We start from the raw sequence: 19073 nt of genomic DNA on the forward strand, positions 1-19073 counted from the left end.
CTGTGCACAGACATACAAACACTGCTGCTACATCAAAGGATTTGCTCATAAACTCTGATTAAAAGCAACTATTGAACACAATCACAATCATTGACTGCAGTCATTCTATCATTGAGGAAGGATTGGCTGATACCACCCTCAGGACTCAGGTGAGGTGCCAACTTCCTGCTTGGCACTGCACTGTGACATGTTATTTTAACTTTTTAATATCTTCCTTTTACATCCCATTTCTTTTCACACCCATTCCCCTATTGACATGCAATACGCACTGCTCTGGAAGCTGGAACAGGCTGAGCACACATAACTGGCACGCTCTCCTGGGAACACAGGTCTAACTTGCCCTCGTTATATGCTAACCGCTGTCAACATTCGGATCCCAGCCTGAGGCACTGGGAGGCTTCACCAGCAGCGGAGGGAAAAAAGCAACAATTCACTTTACTCTGAACACAAACAGTGTTCTTTTTGGCAACGCCCCTGTTGTGGGGAGCTTGAAACATACATCAGGGGTTCTGTGGCACAAACCCAGTGGGGACAGGGAAGTGAAACTGTTCAGAAGATGACGTGACTATGCTGGTCACTTGTTATCGACTGTGGGCAAACAGGAACAAGCAGTGATTCACACGAAAACACTCTGACACCTTTTAGTTCCGGTACTGTCCATAGGAGAGGTGAAAAGACTTTTTTCTCAGTTGCTTTGCTGAGAAGCCAGCATTCAATATCTTTATCGTCATCCCGAACCACAGGTCAGAGATGCAGTATGAAGACAGGCCTACCGGCCCACAGAGTCCTCACCAACCATTAACCACCCACCTGCATTAATGTTATCATATTCTGTCCCCCCGCCACCCCCCACGTTGTTCTACAACTTGCAGGCAATTTACAGTGGCCAATTAACCTACCAAACTGCGCGTCCCTGGGATGAGGAAGCAGGTAACTCTGAGGTAACTCCACAGGAAAGATGAGCAAGCTGCACACAGACAGCGCTGGAGGTCAGGACTGAACTGAGCAGTGCCACTGTGGAGAGCCAGCTCCAGGGTGAGGTACCAACAGCAACGATTTCTGAATCAGAATACTGTCCGCCGGGGAAGCAAAGATTCAGCGGTGTTATCTGCACGGACCTGTTACCCTCACCTTGGTAGCAAAGATCATGGATCTGGGATGAGGCATTGCTGGGCTCCTGGGTGCAGCCTCCATGTCACACTGATGAAGAGAGAAGGGGGATGGGATACTCAAGTACTTGTTGAAGAACAGCCCAGGGCAACTGGCGGGACAGCCCAGGGCAACTGGCGGGACAGCCCAGGGCAACTACCGGGACAGCCCAGGGCAACTGGCGGGACAGCAATCCCAGATAACAAATCTCTCTCAACTTACCCAACATCCAATACCTGAGGAGAAACATCCCCTCCCCGTTACCCCTCGTGTTTCCTCATACATTTAATGAATAAGTAAGCAAATAGGTGGATGTAATGTATTAATTTCAGAAGATTATTGGTGTATTATATATTGACACAGGTACAGTAGTTTTGTGGTAGTTTACTAGACACTGGATTCAATAAATGACTGTGAGAATGTGAGTTTAACTCTTCACATGGTATTTTAAGAACTTGAGTTCCATTTTGAATTGGACTGCAGTAAAAACCACTGCACTCTTAAGGAACAGAAATAACTGGCCTGTATGACATTAGTCTCCCAAGAAGCTGGGGGGTACAGGGTTGGTCTTTAACCACTGTAGAACTGGGGAGTAATTCAGCTGGTCAACTAGGAACGGCCAGTAAATACTTGTGTTCTCAGTGCATCCTGAGAATTAACAGACAATAATGAACTGGCACTGGCATTGCAAAGGACAAGCTTGTATTCTGTAGGTCACAAGTATTAATGTGACATGAAGCTTACCTACTCCAAGATCATGGCTCTAACTAGCGAAGTTGCTTTATGAGTTTCTTGGCCAACAAGGATTTATTCCTTCTCCTGCAGTCTTGTGAAACAACCAACTTCAGGGTTTTCCAGAGTTACTCAAAGGTCTATTGGCATAAATTTTCTTGCCAGAAACAACAAATTTTAGAACCCGATCACTTACAGGCAACAGATGACCTGAGCTGGGAAAGGCAGTTGATTCTATTCAGAACTGTATAGTCCCGTATCACTTGAGCAGCAGTTATGCAATTTGGAGAAATAGTGTTCAGTATTTGCTTAAATCTCCCGCAGGTATCAATAAATTTCGAAAAGCAAGTTCAAATGAGTGGATGAGATCTGTGAGATCCATAAAGCAACCTAAATTTAAAATCACATTGCTTTAAAAAAAACAATATGTACAACATGTCAACTAGATGAACTAACTTAAATCTTGCAGATATGTGCTGAAACAATTCCCATTATCCAAGATAAATGAATTTTTATTAATATCATTGTGGGGAGTTTCGGTCACCAAATTACAGGAAGGATATTAATAAGGTTGAAAGAGTGCAGAGAAGGTTTACAAGGTTGTTGTTGGGACTTGAGAAACTGAGTTACAGAGTAAGGTTGAATAGGTTAGGACTTTATTCCCTGGAGCGTAGAAGAATGAGGGGAGATTTGATAGAGGTATATAAAATTATGATGGATATAGATAGGGTGAATGCAAGCAGGCTTTTTCCATTGAGGCTAGGTGAGAAAAAAACCAGAAGACATGGGTTAAGGGTGAAGGGGGGAAAGTTTAAAGGGAACATTGAGGGGGGCTTCTTCACAGTGTGGCGGGAGTGTGGAATGAGCTGTCAGATGAAGTGGTAAATGTGGGCTCTCTTTTAACATTTAAGAAAAACTTGGACAGGTACATGGATGAGAGATGTATGGAGGGATATGGTCCAGGTGCAGGTCAGTGGGACTAGGCAGAAAAATGGTTCGGCACAGCCAAGAAGGGCCAAAAGGCCTTTTTCTATGATGTGATGTTCTATGGTTCTATCAATTGTCACAGCAAAATTTGATAATGTGCCATGGTAAGGTTGCATTCTCTTTAAAGAACTGAGAATTAAAGACTGCTATGGCAAAGTTTGAATTCTTTATATTATCATCCAGATCAAGAAAAAGACTAAAACTATAAATTTCTAGAGTAACACACACAAAATGCTGGTGGAACTCAGCAGGCCAGGCAGCATCTATGGAAAAGAGTACAGTCAGTCCCCGAGTTACGAACGTCCGACTTACGGACAACTCGTACTTACGAACTGAGGAAGGAGAACGCCGTCTGCCATTTTAAGCCGTTGCCGTTGTCACTGTGTTGAGTGTTTAACTTGGTATTTGGCTTAAATTTTTCTTAGTAAGATTCACCCTGACCCCGCCTCCCCCCCCCCCCCCACCCATGCCAGTCAGCTGGTGGCGTAGTCAGATCAGTACTGGGTTAGAAAACAGAGGTTCCCAAGTTCGATTTAGTGACAGTCCACTCCTGTGCCAGGTTGATGTCGATCCAGTGACTCCCGTACCATCCATGCCGGGTTGACGTTGAGCTCGCAACTCGACCTCGTAAAAAAACTCTGCCACCTCCAGTCTAAATTCCCACGCGGAATATTGTGGAGGATCAAATACCCAAACCCAGCACAGCCCCCACTTGTCCCATTTAACCTGTCTCAGTGCAGTGCAGTTTAGCACCCAGGGAGCCGGCGGAGCTCAGGACCCACCGCCTGCAGTGTTTCTGTTCCATTGACAGGAAGCAAACGCAATTGAAAATAAAGTGGCAATAATAAAGCGTTTGGAAAGAGGTGAAGCGCCATCGGTCATTGGAAAAGCGTTAGGCTACAGGTGGTCAATGATCGGAACAATTTTAAAGGATAACGGATAAAGTGAGAATAATGGAGCATGTGAAACGCCCTACCCCGATTAAAGCTACAATTATTACTAAGCAACGCAGTGGTTTAATTATTGGAATACATACATTTCTTAAGTGTTTTATATGCATTGAAAGGTAAAATATATACTATATATAAAGACAAACGTTTGACTAACTGACGCTAAATAATACCAGATGTACTTGTTCCAACTTACATACAAATCCGACTTAAAGACAGACTCAGAAACAGAACTCGTACGTAACCCGGGGACTGCCTGGACAGTCAACATTTCAGGCCGAGACCCTTCATAAGAACTCATTTTGTGTGTGTTGCTTGGATTTCGAGGATCTGCAAATTTTCTCATTTGTGAATTGTACAGAGTGTTAAGGTGATAATTCTTCCATGTGTATTAACTGACTGATAGTAGAGTGGGCCACACAAACCCTAGCTGTGTGGGAAGCTTATCAAATGTACGATGGCACACCAATTCTCTGAATGAGAGCAATGAAATTGGATTCCCACAGTGAGAACCAGCCATGTTGGGAACTGGTTTGGCCCAAAGAATATTGTATCCACACGGATACTCTCTCGGCCATAGGAAACTTGGACATATCTAAAATAATAATCTAAAACAACATAAGTGGAATATACAGGTTTATATAAAAGCTTCAATAATCTGACACCATCAATGGCCATGTAAGAAACAATGGGAACTGTACACAGTTAATGGTTACAAGTGGTGACGTGGACACTTCCTGACTTGAGTTTGCTTGCTTGAACAACTTACCCCCACATACTCCTTCTTGTGAAACGACCTCCAGTTGAGCCAGGCCTCATCCAATGCAGGATTGTGCACGTGCGCAAAGACAGCAGCCAGAAAGGGCACCAGCACGCAGATGGAAACGAACGAAAATGTCATCATGTGGCACCCAACGAATAAACAACCTAGGGTCAATGAAGGATGATGAACAACTCACTGGAATTACGTACTTGAGATGTTTCTGAACAGGTGAGACCACACACACTTCTTCATGTTTGCAGAGGAGAGGTCAGAGACCTGTCTTCAGCATTTGTAGTAAAGCGTGCCACTCTGGTGTACTGGTTTACAGTGCCAGCTGCAAGGTCAGAGTTTGATTCCTGACACTGCCTGTACCATGCTCATGCATATGACAATAAACTCAACTTGACATAAAATGTGTTCTTAAACAAAAAAAGATTAGAAATAATGATGCACCCAAACAACATCTTTTTTAAAAAAAATCCTTATACATCCACATAAATTTTCATATAAATGTTTCCATACCATACACCAATAACCAAAATCCTTACATATAAATGTTCTGTCTGTTATAGCATGCAAGGCAGTCAGATAAATTAACACTTTCAAAAGTGGTGACAATCCTTAAACAACTAAGCAGCCATTATTACACTGAGTGGTTAACTTCGGTTTAACCACAGGAGTCATTAAAAGCCATGTCTATTTTTACCACTGGTGATTTCTTTCAAAGGTGATTTTAATACAAGATAACAAGGAAAGAAACCTCTCAGATACTCATTTCCTCTACAAAGGTTTGAACAACTTATACTAGAGGCTGACTCACTGTAGGATATCTCGGCTCTCACTTATCGTAAGAGCTATCTCACTGCGGTGTAACACTGCCTAAACACCATACATCCATTGTTACAGCAGAAAACCAGATTGTCTGTAAGGGACATTTAAGCTGAGTTTACAACAGTTTAAGTGTTTCCTGCAGCTTGAATTTGCCTTTTATCACTCCCAGGCACTTCACAGGACTATGTTTAAATAAAAACTGAGACGACTAAATTCAACCAAACACTTCATCAAGAGGTTTCTAAGCAGCAGTTTAGAGGAAGACAGGATGAGAGGGCTGAAGGCATGGCTGCCAGTGGTGCAGAAGTGTGGGGCTGCACAATTTGAGTGTAGCAGCAGCTGCTGAGAAGATCAAACAGAACCAGAGTAGGAAAGCCATAGACCCAAGGGTTAGGATTTCTTACATGTTGGTGGACAGTCATCGTAGAGAAATAACAGGGCTGATGGGACAGGGAAGGGGGAGGGCTGGAAGGAACAAAGGGAGTGTCTTAGAATGGGAGAACAAGAGCTAGTTGCTTCACCCTAAATGAGACACTTCCATTTGCTCTCACTAAACTCCCTTCACCCTGGAACAAGGTCGCCTAGAAATCTCTCCTCTGCTTCCCACAAACTGTGCATGGTCGTACCTCGAAGAGTGGGTTCAGATTGTGCATCAGGACAGAGGCCTGATCCAGAGGCCCAATCCAAAATGTCAACAGACACCTTTTGTCTCTAGAGATGTTGCCTGACAATGCTGAGGTTTCCCAGCATTGTTCTCTGTATGAAAACAGGTTCAATATGGACAGAGGAAATGATGAGATACAGTCACTAAAGATCTGAAAGAAAAAGAGAATGTGGGAAATTCCCAGTAGGTCAGGCAGAGAGAGAAACTAACTTTACTTTACAGGCTGACAACACGTTTCTGACACAAAAGGCAACTTTTCTGAAATTGTTAAATTCCCAAGGATGTCAGTCTGGGACGGTGGGGGGGATGTTGGTCTGGGACGGGGATGGGGGGGATGTCGGTCTGGGACGGGGGTGGGGGGGATGTCGGTCTGGGACGGGGGATCAGCTGCTGAAGCTACTGTGTCTCCAGCATGCTTACTTTGGGATTCATTGGAACAGGATGAGTGGGATGAAGCTGACTGAAAGCTTAGGGGCAGCACTGTGAGCTAGACAGAGGTGTCCGGCAAAGTGGTGGTCTATTCCACATATGGTTTCTACACAGGGGACCACAGTTCAAGCACTGAATGGTGTGTACTCCATCAGAAAAATTACAGGTGAACCACTGTTTTACCTGGGAAAGGGGTGCGTGAGGCCCTGGGTGGTAAGAAGGATCTTCTCCTGTGGTTATGTTGGAAGGAGCTCTGTGAAGGGCAGTGGCTGTTCACAGAGATGTTAGATGAAAGCAGGAAGTCACAGCAGATAAAGTTCCTTCAGAACAACAGAGAGACAGACATAATTTATTGATCCCGAGGGAAATTGGGTTTCGTTACAGTCGCACCAACCAAGAATAGTGTAGAAATATAGCAATATAAAACCATAAATAATTAAATAATAATAAGTAAATTATGCCAAGTGGAAATAAGTCCAGGACCAGCCTATTGACTCAGGGTGTCTGACACTCCGAGGGAGAAACTGTAAAGTTTGATGGCCACAGGCAGGAATGACTTCCTATGACGCTCAGTGTTGCATCTCGGTGAAATGAGTCTCTGGCTGAATGTACTACTGTGCCTAACCAGTACATTATGGAGTGGATGGGAGACATTGTCCAAGATGGCATGAAACTTGCCATCCTCTTTTCAGACACCACCGTCAGAGTCCAGTTCCACCCCCACAACATCACTGGCCTTACAAATGAGTTTGTTGATTCTGTTGGTGTCTGCTACCCTCAGCCTGCTGCCCCAGCACACAACAGCAAACATGATAGCACTGGCCACCACAGACTCATAGAACATCCTCAGCATCGTCTGGCAGATGTTAAAGGACCTCAGTCTCCTCGGGAAATAGAGACAGCTCTGACTCTTCTTGTAGACAGCCTCAGTGTTCTTTGACCAGTCCAGTTTGTTGTCAATTCGTATCCCCAGGTATTTGTAATCCTCCACCATGTCCACACTGACCCCTTGGATGGAAACAGGGGTCACCGGTGCCTTAGCCCTCCTCAGGTCCACCACCAGCTCCTTAGTCTTTTTCACAACAAAAGGAGAGCAAAGGGGAAACTATATCTGGTGATGTTATCACATTGAACATGTTGGTAATTACAAAGAACAGGAACAGGCCCTTCAGCCCACAATGTCCATGACAACCATGATGCTAAATTAAACTAATCCCATCTGCCTGCAAATTGTCTATATCCCTCCGCTCTCTGCCCATTCCTGTACCTGGTTAAAGAAGATGGTCCATCTGACATGGAGACTGGTGGGTGGGCATGAGGACAAAGGGAACCTTGTCTTTCCTCTGGGGTAGAAGCAGAGGGGGTAAGAGCAGAAATTAAGTTATCTTATCATTCAGGAGAATGTACAGTTAGGGGAAAAGGAAAACTTATTGAAAGTACAGGTGTGGAAGGTTGCATTATCAAAACACCAGCAAAGAGAATCGGGGGAATGGAATAGAGTCAAGGGTGGGAGAAGATGTAGTCAACACAACTGTGGGAGTCTGTAGGGTTTTAATGGATCTTGGTCACTAATCTACCTCCTGAGATGGAGGCAGAGATAGAGAAGCTGAGTAAGAAGAGAAGTATCAGAGATAGAAGAACAAACAGAAGAAAAGGTGGCAGAACTTTGGAGTTCTGAGTGAGATCTCCGTAAAGTCATCAATGTATTGGTAAAAGGGATAATAGAAGGGCCCTGGACAAGTGTGAAACAAGGACTGTCCTGAGCATCCCACAAGGAGACTGCTATATCTACAAATTGGAGGAAGTAAAGGAATTAAGGAGATATGGGATCGAGTACAGCAAGGTGGAGCAGAGCAGTAAACGAGTGGGATGTTTTCAGTCTGTGGGATATCTTGGTGGGGGATAGATCAATAATGGATTATTTTTTACCTGTTAAGAGACTCACTTTGGATGAATAAGCTATATACTGGGACAAAAAAAAAGTAACCACTTCCTACAGGTCACTCTTCTATCAGTGTACACTGCTTAAGTGTGATGTGGCTTTCTGTACCCATCAGCTTTTCAGCAGTGAGTTACACACTCACACCACCTCTGCATGAAAAGATTCTTGCTTATCCTTCTTTATTCCTTCTACAAATTACCACAGACCATCCTGCTGAGGGAATAGATCCTTCTATTTCTGTCATCTAAATCTTTCATAATTATATACACAATTAAGTCCATACACAACACAAAGAAAACAATCAGAATTTATCCAAACTTTTCTCATATCCCCAGCAATATCTGTGCAAATATCCTCTGCATCCAGACTCTTCCCGTAATCTGGTGACTGAAATTTTATGCAATGCTCAAAGTTTCCCAAGTATTGACTTTGATGGCACAAAACCACTGTTCCACACCAATGGCTTTTGGGACTGCCTGGTGAAGGAAACCATTGAAATAAGACTAGAGAATAAACATTTTAACGAAGACGAAGGACTCATTCTAAGTAAGATCAGGAATACAATTTTAAACAAGGTGGGACAGAAGAAACCTGATTTTAATTGAGGACTAAGCAATCAGGAGGGATGGACAATGGAGTACAAATATCCCAGACTAGACATGTCTAGACATCATCCCTGATAAAGATGGCAGAGTTTATCATCGAAATGTCAGTTAAAATTGACACATGGACCAGGTGAGAAGCCTGAGAAGAGTCATACATGCCAGGAAAGCACTAGATCCTTTTTCAGTTTCCTAACTGCTTCCTGCTTTTAGATTCTATGCTTCAGTTAATAGACTGTTCCACCAGTAAAACATTCTGTGTGGATTTTTAACCGCCTTACTGATTTGTCCTTAGATCAGTAAACATTTATGGACACACATTCCAAGGTTCCTCTGATCCCCGTAAACTCAATAGCCTGTATTTCAATTAATTCCCTTGCCTGTTGCACCTCTCTAATTGTATGACCTCGCACTTCACATGATTAAATGCCATCTGCCCAATGGTCCCGACCATCAATACCTCACTGCAGTCTACAGCTTTCCTCACTGCCAAACTCGTGCTTAACATCTATATTATCTGCAACCTTATCTGTTCCCATGTTAAGGTTTAAGTCATTCATTTATACAGTGGCTTCCCAAGATAGAAATGGCATAACCTACAGAAATCTGACATTATTCAAATTCTCCATAGATGTTTAAAGCTTTCCTCAATCTAGTAACAATAATAATAATAATATGTTGAAAATCTGGATGATGAAATTGATGGTTTTGAGGCCAAGTTTGCAGATGATACGAGGATAGGTGGAGGGGCAGGTAGAGTTGAGGAAGCAGGGGTCTGCAGAAGGACTTGGACAGATTGGAGAAATGGGGAAATAATTGACAGATGGAATATAGTGTGGGGAAGTGTATGGTCATACACTTTGGTAAGACTAAAGGCATAAACTATTTTCTAAATTGAGAGTGATTTCAGAAACCAGAGGTGCAAAGGGAATTGGGAGTCCTATTATGGGATTCTCTAAACGTTAACTTGCAGGTTGAGTCAGTAGTAAGGAAGGCAAATGCAATATTAACATTCATTTCAAGAGAACTAGAATATAAAAGCAAGGATGTAATGCTGAGGCTTTATAAGGCATTGGTCAGACCACATTTGGAGTATTGTGAACACTGTTGGGCCTATATAAGACCATAAAATATAGGAGCAAAATTAGGGCATTCGCAATCAAGTCTGCTCCACCATTTCATCATAGCTGATCCATTTTTACTACCGGAAGTTAGGAAGGAAGTTGAGAAGCAGGACCTCAAAGGTAGTAATCTCAGGATTACTGCCTGTGCCACATGACAGCGAGTATAAGAATAGAATGATGTGGAGGATGAATACATGGCTGAGAGATTGGAGCAGAGTCTGGAGGCAGACATGACCTGTCCAAAAAGGACGGGTTGCACTTGAATCCCAGGGGGACCAATATCCTGTTGGGGACGTTTGCAAAGGCTATTGGGGAGAGTTTAAACTAGAATTGCTGGGAGTGGGAACCAAACTGAAGAGATGAAGTTAGGTTAGCTAAGTTAGGTTACCTTAGCTTAGCTAAGGCAGTTAGCTCACAAATAGGGAAAGCTTGGAGACAGTGCGCGAGGAAGGATAGGCGGGTGATAGAGAAGGGACACGCTCAGACCGATGGTTTGAGATGTGTCTATTTTAATGCAAGGAGTATTATGAACAAAGTGGATGAGCTTAGAGCATGGATCAGTACTTGGAGATATGATGTTGTGGCCATTACAGAGACTTGGATGGCTCAGGGGCAGGAATGGTTACTACGAGTGCCAAGCTTTAGATGTTTCAGGAAGGACAGGGAGGGAGGCAAAAGAGGTGGGGGCATGGCACTGCTGATCAGAGATGGTGTCACAGTTGCAAAAAAAAAAGAGGTCATGGAGGGATTATCTACGGAATATCTGTGGGTGGAAGTTAGGAACAAGAAGGGGTCTATAACTCTACTGGGTGTTTTTTTATAGACCACTCAATAGTAGCAGGGACATCGAGGAGAAGATGGGGAGATAGATTCTGGAAAGGAGTAATAATAACAGGGTTGTTGTGGAGGGAGATTTTAATTTCCCAAATATTGATCAGCATATTCCTAGAGCGAGGGGTTTAGATGGGGTGGAGTTTGTTAGGTGTGTTCAGGAAGGTTTCCTGACACAATATGTAAGTAAGCCTACAAGAGGAGAGGCTGTACTTGATCTGGTATTGGGAAATGAACCTGGTCAGGTGTCAGATCTCTCAGTGGGAGAGCATTTTGGAGATGGCGATCACAATTCTATCTCGTTTACCATAGCATTGCAGAGGGATAGGAACAGATAAGTTAGGAAAGCGTTTAATTGGAGTAAGGGGAAATATGAGGCTATCAGGCAGGAACTTGGGAGCATAAATTAGAAACAGATATTCTCAGGGAAACGTATGGAAGAAATGTGGCAAATGTTCAGGGAATATTTGCGTAGACTTCTGCATAGGTACATTCCAATGAGACAGGGAAAGGATGGTAAGGTACAGGAACTGTGCTATACAAAGGCGGTTGTAAATCTAATCATGAACAAAAGAGCTTACAAAAGGTTCAAAAAACTAGGTAATGATAGAGATCTAGAAGATTATAAGGGTAGCAGGAAGGAGCTTAAGAATGAAATTAGGAGAGCCAGAAGGGGCCATGAGAAGGCCTTGGCAGACAGGATTAAGAAAAATCCCAAAGCATTCTACAAGTATGTGAAGAGGAAGAGGATAAGATGTGAGAGAATAGGACCAATAAAGCGTGACAGTGGAAAAGTGTTTATGGAACTGGAGCAGATAGCAAAGGTACTTAATGAGTACTTTGCTTCAGTATTCACTACAGAAAAGCATTTTGGCAATTGTAGGGACAACTTACAGTGGACTAAAGAGCTTGAGCATGTAGATGTTAAGAAAGAGCATGTACTGGAGCTTTTGGAAAGTATCAAGTTGGATAAGTCATCGGGATCAGACAGGTACCCCAGGCTACCGTGGGAAGTGAGGGAGGAGATTGCTGAGCCTCTGGCGATGATCTTTGCATCATCAATGGGGATGGGAGAGGTTCCAGAGGATTGGAGGGTTGCGGATGCTGTTCCCTTATTCAAGAAAGGGAGTAGAGATAGCCCAGGAAATTATTGACCAGTGATCATTACTTTAGTGGTTGGCAAGTTGATGGAGAAGTTCCTGAGAGGCAGGATTTATGAACATTTGGAGAGGCATAATATGATCAGGAATAGTCAGCATGGCTTTGTCAACGGCAGGTCGTGCCTTACAAGCCTGATTGAATTTTTTGAGAATGTGACTAAACACATTGATGAAGGTAGAGCAGTAGATGTAGTGTATATGGATTTCAGCAGATGGGTCATATTCTGCATGGTGACCACAGGTGTCGCTCAGGGATCTGTTCTGGGACCCCTACTCTTCATGATTTTTATAAACTACCTGGATGAAGAAGTGGAGGGATAGGTCAGTTAATTTGCTGATGAGATTTTGTGGATAGTGTGGAGGGCTGTCAGAGGTTACAGCGGGATATTGATAGGATGCAAAACTGGGCTGAGAAGTGGCAGATGGAGTTCAACCCAGATAAGTGTGAAGTGGTTCATTTTGATATGTCAAATATGATGGCAGAATACAGTATTAATGGTAAGACTCTTGACAATGTGGAGGATCAGAGGGATCTTGGGGTCCAAGTCCATATGATACTCAAAGCTGCTGCGCAGGTTGACTCTGTGGTTAAGAAAGCATATGGTGCTTTGGCCTTCATCAATCATGGGATTGAATTTAAGAGCCAAAAAGGTAATGTTAAAGCTATATAGGACCTTAGTTAGACCCCACTTGGAGTACTGTGCTCAGTTCTGGTTGCCTCACTACAGGAAGGATGTGGAGACCATTGAAAGGGTGCAGAGGAGATTTACAAGGATATTGACTAGATTAGGGAGCATGCCTTATGAGAGTAGATTGAGTGAACTCAGCCTTTTCTCCTTGGAACAATGGAGGATGACGTGATAGATGTGTACAAAATGATGAGAGGCATTGATCATGTGAACAGTCAGAGACTTTTTCCCCACGGCTGAAATGGCTAGCACAAGAGAGCACACTTTTAAGGTGCTTGGAAGTAGGTACCAAGGAGATGTCAGGGATAAGATTTTACGCAGAGAATGGTGAGTGCGTGGAATGGGCTGCCGGCGACGATGGTGGAGGCAGATATTATAGAGTCTTTTAAGAGATTCCTGGATAGGTACATGGAGTTGAGAAAAATAGAGGGCTATGAGTAACCCTAGGTAATTTCTCAGGTAAGGACATGTTCGGCACAGCTTTCTGGGCCAAAAGGGCTGTATTATGCTGTAGGTTTTCTATGTTACTCTCAGCCCCAATCTTCTGCCTTTTCCCTTCATGCCCTGACCAATCAAGAATCTATCAACCTCTGTCTTAAATATTCATAAAGACTTGGCCTCCACAGATGCCTGTGGCAAAGAATTACACAGATTCACCACTTTCTGGCTAAAGAAATTCCTCCTCATCTCCATTCTAAAAGGACACCCATCTATTCTGAGGATGTGTCCTCTGGTTTTAGTACTCCCACCATAGGAAATATCCTTTCCACATCCACTCTATTAAGGCTTTTCACCATTTGACAGGTTTCAATTAGGTCACTCCTCATTCTTTTGAAGTCCAATGAATACAGGCCCAGAGCCATCAAACGGTCTTTATATGACAAGCTGTTTAATCCTGGAATTATTTTTGTGAACTTCCCTTAACCTTCTCCAGTTTCAGCACATCCTTTCTAAGATAAGGGACCCAAAACTGCTACAATACCTCAAGTGAGGCCTCACCAGTGCTTTATAAAGTCTCAACATTACATCCTGGCTTTTATATTCTAGTCCTCTTGAAATGAATGCTAACATCGCATTTGCTTTCCTCACCACAAACTCAACCTGCAAAGTAATCTTTAAGGAATCCTGAACAAGGACTCCCATAACCCTTTGCACCTCAGATTTCTGTATTTCCTCTCCACTTAGAAAATAGTCAACCCTTACATTTCTTCTACCAAAGTGCATTACCGTACATTTCCCGACACTGTATTCCATCTTTGTCCATTCTCCTAATCTGTACAAGTCCTTTTGTACCCTCTTTATTTCCTCAAAATAAAGTGCCCCACCACTTTTCTTCATATCGTCTGCAAACTTTACAACAAAGCCATCAATTCCATCAACTACATCATTGACATATAACATAGAAAGAATCAGTCCCAGCACAGACATCTGGGGAACACCATTAGTCACCGGCAGCCAACCAGAAAAAAACTCCCTTTATTCCCACTCTTTGCCTCCTGTTAATCAGCCACTGCTTCATCCATGCTAAAATCTTTCCTGTAATACCATGAGCTCATAGCTTGTTAAGCAGCCTCATGTGTGGCACCTTGTCAAAGGCCTTCTGAAAATCCAAGTGCACAACATCAACTGAATCTCCTTTGTCTATCCTGCTTGTTATTTCGTCAAAGAATTCCAACAGATTTGTTCGGCAAGGTTCTTCCTTGAAGAAACCTGTCATAAGGGGGGGCGTTGGGAGTGGACCCAAACGCAAGACACAGTCACTGAACTACCAGGAACAGGACTAGGCGTGAGAAGGAGGCAAGGAAAGTGGGGATGAAAGGACGCTGGACATGACACAGGCCCTGGGTGAGACAAGGAATCCAGGCCTGGGCTAGGACTTGACTAGGATAGCGGTACCAGGACATGGAACTGGGAACTAGGAGCCTGGGCTTGGACTCCAAGCCAAAGACTGGACAAGGACCCAGAACATGGGTCTTGACTCAGGCTCGGACTCCAGAACTAGGTGAGGACATGACGAGGCTATAGGACGAGGAGAGGCAACAGGACTGGATGTGAGACTCCTGGACAGGACGAGGGAACCCCAGCATCGGGCTGGGCAAGGTGCTCCTGAGCTGGGCAAGGCACATGGACAAGACGAGAACACAAAGCCGTGGCTTGGACAGGACAAGGTTCTTGGACATGGCTAGGACTGGACGAGACCCCGAAGCCTTGACTTGGTTGAGGAAGAGACAAGAACATGGAACACAAAGCCTGGACCCCTCCTTGGGTACAGGACATAGGGCTGGGACTCATTACACAGAACAGAGAGCCGGGACCCCTCCTTGGGTACAGGATGTAGGGCCAGGACTCATTACACAGAATACAGAGCCGGGATCCTTCCTTGGGTACAGGATGTAGGGCCGGGACTCATTACACAGAACAGAGAGCCGGGACCCTCCTTGGGTACAGGATGTAGGGCTGGGACTCATACACAGAACACAAAGCCGGGACCCTTCCTTGGGAACAGGACGTAGGGCTGGGACTCATTACACAGAATACAGAGCCGGGACCCTTCCTTGGGTACAGGATGTAGGGCCGGGACTCATACACAGAACACAGAGCCGGGACCCCTCCTTGGGTACAGGACATAGGGCTGGGACTCATTACACAGAACACAGAGCCGAGACCCCTCCTTGGAAACAGGACATAGGGCCGGGACTCATACACAGAACACAAAGCCGGGACCCCTCCTTGGAAACAGGACATAGGGCCGGGACTCATACACAGAACACAAAGCCGGGACCCCTCCTTGGAAACAGGACGTAGGGCCGGGACTCATTACACAGAACAGAGAGCCGGGACCCTCCTTGGGTACAGGACATAGGGCCGGGACTCATACACAGAACACAGAGCCAGGACCCTTCCTTGGGTACAGGATGTAGGGCCGGGACTCATACACAGAACACAGAGCCGGGACCCCTCCTTGGGTACAGGATGTAGGGCTGGGACTCATACACAGAACACAGAGCCGGGACCCCTCCTTGGGTACAGGATGTAGGGCCGGGACTCATACACAGAACACAGAGCCGGGACCCCTCCTTGGGTACAGGACGTAGGGCCGGGACTCATACACAGAACAGAGAGCCGGGACCCCTCCTTGGAAACAGGACATAGGGCCGGGACTCATTACACAGAACACAAAGCCGGGACCCCTCCTTGGAAACAGGACATAGGGCCGGGACTCATACACAGAACACAGAGCCGGGACCCTTCCTTGGGTACAGGATGTAGGGCCGGGACTCATACACAGAACACAAAGCCGGGACCCCTCCTTGGAAACAGGACATAGGGCCGGGACTCATACACAGAACACAGAGCCGGGACCCTTCCTTGGAAACAGGACGTAGGGCCGGGACTCATACACAGAATGCAGAATATGACGAGACGGTTCTCGACACAAGGTAGCGGCAGATAGCTGGACCTACCTAGCGAAGGTGTGGACACCGACAGTTCAAAACAATGAAAGACAGTTCCTTATCTTGCTCTGGTGGTAGAACTAGACAGCGGTGAAGGCAAGGCTCCAGACGAGGCGAGGCTCCAGGAGGAAGGGGAAGGGAAGGGATACAGACAGGGGGTTTGGACAAGACAATCCAGCCACCCAAGGCTGAATCCTGAAGCTATTCATGAAGCCAGCCCAAATGACAATCAGCTGCCTCAACAGAAACTGGGGAAAACTGGAAAACCTGGAATTAGGAACATGAACCGGCCCATGAACCAGAATGCGGAGTTCACGGATCGGACCATGACAAACCTATGCTGACGACAACTATTTTATCATGTGCTTACAAGTATCCTGAAACCACATCCTTAACAATTGACTCCAACATCTTCTCAACCACTGAGGTCAGACTAACTGGCCTATAATTTCCTTTCTTCTGTCTCCCTTCTTGAAATTTGCAACTTTCCAGTCCTCCATAACCATTCCAGAATCTAGTGATTCTTGAAAGATCATTACTAATGCTTCCACAATCTCTTCAGCCACATCATCTGGTCCAGGTGACTTATCTACCTTCTGACCTTCCAGTTTCCCAAGCACCTTCTCTTTAGTAATGGTAACCTCACACACTTAATGACCCCTGACACCTGGAACTTCCACCATACTGCTGGCGTCTTCCACAATGAAGACTGACGCAAAATACATATTCAGTTCATCCACCATTTCCTTGTCCCCCATTACTACTCCTCCAGCATCAGTCTGATCCAATATCCAAAGAATATCTCGGAAAGGATGTGCTGGCATTGGTGAAGGTCCAGAGAAGGTTTATGAGAATGATCCTGGGAATGAAAGAGTTAATGTATGAGGATGATTTTTTGGCTCTGAGCCTGTACCTGCTGGAGTTTAGAAGAATGAGGGGGGATCTCATTGAAACCTACCAACTATTGAAAGGCCTAGATAGAGTGAGCATGTAGAAGATGTTTCCAAGAGTGGGAGAGTGTAGTACCAGAGGCTACCACCTGAGAAGAGAAGGGTGTCCCTTTACAGGCCTGGGGATGTCCCGTTACGGGGGGTCCGAGGTGTTAAATTACCTGCTCCTGCTCCAGTTTCCCTATGTTCTTGCGCCACCCGCTGAGTGAATGGAGCTGTGATTAACCGGAGCACAATATCCGGTTAACATGATGCAAAGTAGAACTAACAGCCTAATATGAGGAGATCTACACTCCCTTAGGGATCAGAACAGTGGTTGTAAATCAGATACGGATGTACCGCAAGGCAGCCAGGTCGGAAAAAACAACCGGTGAATCTGAGAGTACAGATACTAGTGATTAGTCTAGACTGTAAAAGCCTACTACAGTGATCCAGCCCAGGCAGTAGATACCAGTGAACAGCGCAGGTTTTAGATGCCCCATTGAGGTTTCACTATTCACCCCTCTCTCCACCCTAAAGCGCCCAGAGTTGAGAGGAGGTGTCCAACCCCATTGCAGGGGCCAATACACGGAGACGACCGTGGATTCAAGGGGATCCGATTGCAAGCAAGAACTTGAATTTGTGATTTACATTTCGACCATATTAAACTGAAACTAACAGCTCCTGCCTCCCCAAACCTGCGGCGGGCTCCTGGAACCGCATCGCTGAACCATCCCGCGCAGCTTATCGACTCGAAATTCAGCAGCTCGAGTGAAAGATTCCGACCTCGGCTCACCTCCCGACCTCCGAGTTCCTTAAGATGCAGGCAGGTTCCCCTCGTCTTCCAGGTGGATCTCAGATCCGATGCCCAGCCCCAACCCTTCAAAGAGTAATTGGAGCTGGATCCTTCGTTCCTCGCCCTTTACTCGGTTCGGACAGCTGTAAGGATAAGGCGGTGTTCCACCCCTCTGGGGGAGTATTACCGGCCTGACTCCTCCCCCTCTCCACACTTCGTGTGAAGGCTGTCAGCTTTCTCTTTCATGAAACGTTCTCAACAAACAAATATCTGCTGAACTTCCTCCCCCATGCCGGGACGTGTTCTTATTGGCTAACCTCGGGCAAGGACTCATGCAGGAGTTGCCAGGAACCGCTTAGCGAATATAAAACAATAATAGAAAATGTCGTGAGTTCTCAGCAAGACAGTCGGCATCTGAGGGGGTAGAAACAGCTCTCTCCCTGTCATATCCACGGTAGTATTTATGTTGGTGTTTCTGTTGATTCTCCAATCATTTGTGTTGTTGTTTGATCAACTAACCTGCAGGCAACCCACCCATGATTTTCAAGAGTTTTTACCCAAACACTGAATTATCTAGCTCCTGATCCCACCAAACAGACAAGGAATCATGGATCGGACAGTATGAGAGACGGGGCACTTCCCTCACCCAGTCATGGGTTCAGTGTATTTCTTGTTAAAAAAACAGGCTTCAAGATCTTAGCTAAAGTGTTGGCTCATAGATTAGAAACTGTTACTCCCTCCATTATCTCTGATGACCAGACAGGCTTTATTAAAAACCGTCTCCCTTTTTTTAACATTCGGCATCTATTTAATATTTTATACTCAGCTCCAACTGGGACTCCTGAATGTGTTATTTCCCTCGATGCGGAGAAAGCATTTGATCGTATAGAGTGGAACTACCTCTTTGCGGTCTTAGAAAAATTTGACCTCGGCCAAAGTTTCATCTCTTGGATCCAATTGCTGTACCTGTGTCCTACTGCTTCTGTTTTAACTAATTTTCAGAAATCCCAAGTATTTAATCTCAAACGTGGCACCCGTCA

General features: G+C 45.0%; 1 protein-coding gene across 4 annotated transcripts in view; it reads right to left on the reverse strand.

The window, feature by feature from the left end:
* Positions 1-18237, reverse strand: part of LOC140740016 (procathepsin L-like) — a 55334-nt gene extending 37097 nt beyond the window's left edge. The window contains exons 1-2 of one of the 4 annotated variants that reach the window (XM_073068800.1): positions 18034-18237; positions 4588-4745 (exon numbers count right to left, since the gene is read on the reverse strand). In XM_073068800.1, the coding sequence (XP_072924901.1) occupies positions 4588-4722 (135 nt within the window). In that variant the 5' untranslated portion in view covers positions 4723-4745; positions 18034-18237. Of the gene's footprint in view, positions 1-4587; positions 4746-6688; positions 6822-18023 lie in introns of those variants that run through there. The other 3 variants (XM_073068799.1, XM_073068798.1, XM_073068801.1) reach the window with 3 other exon arrangements.
* Between the last annotated feature and the right edge of the window lie 836 nt (positions 18238-19073).

This window comes from Hemitrygon akajei, chromosome 16, assembly GCF_048418815.1.
Source record: "Hemitrygon akajei chromosome 16, sHemAka1.3, whole genome shotgun sequence".
NCBI lineage: Eukaryota > Metazoa > Chordata > Chondrichthyes > Myliobatiformes > Dasyatidae > Hemitrygon > Hemitrygon akajei.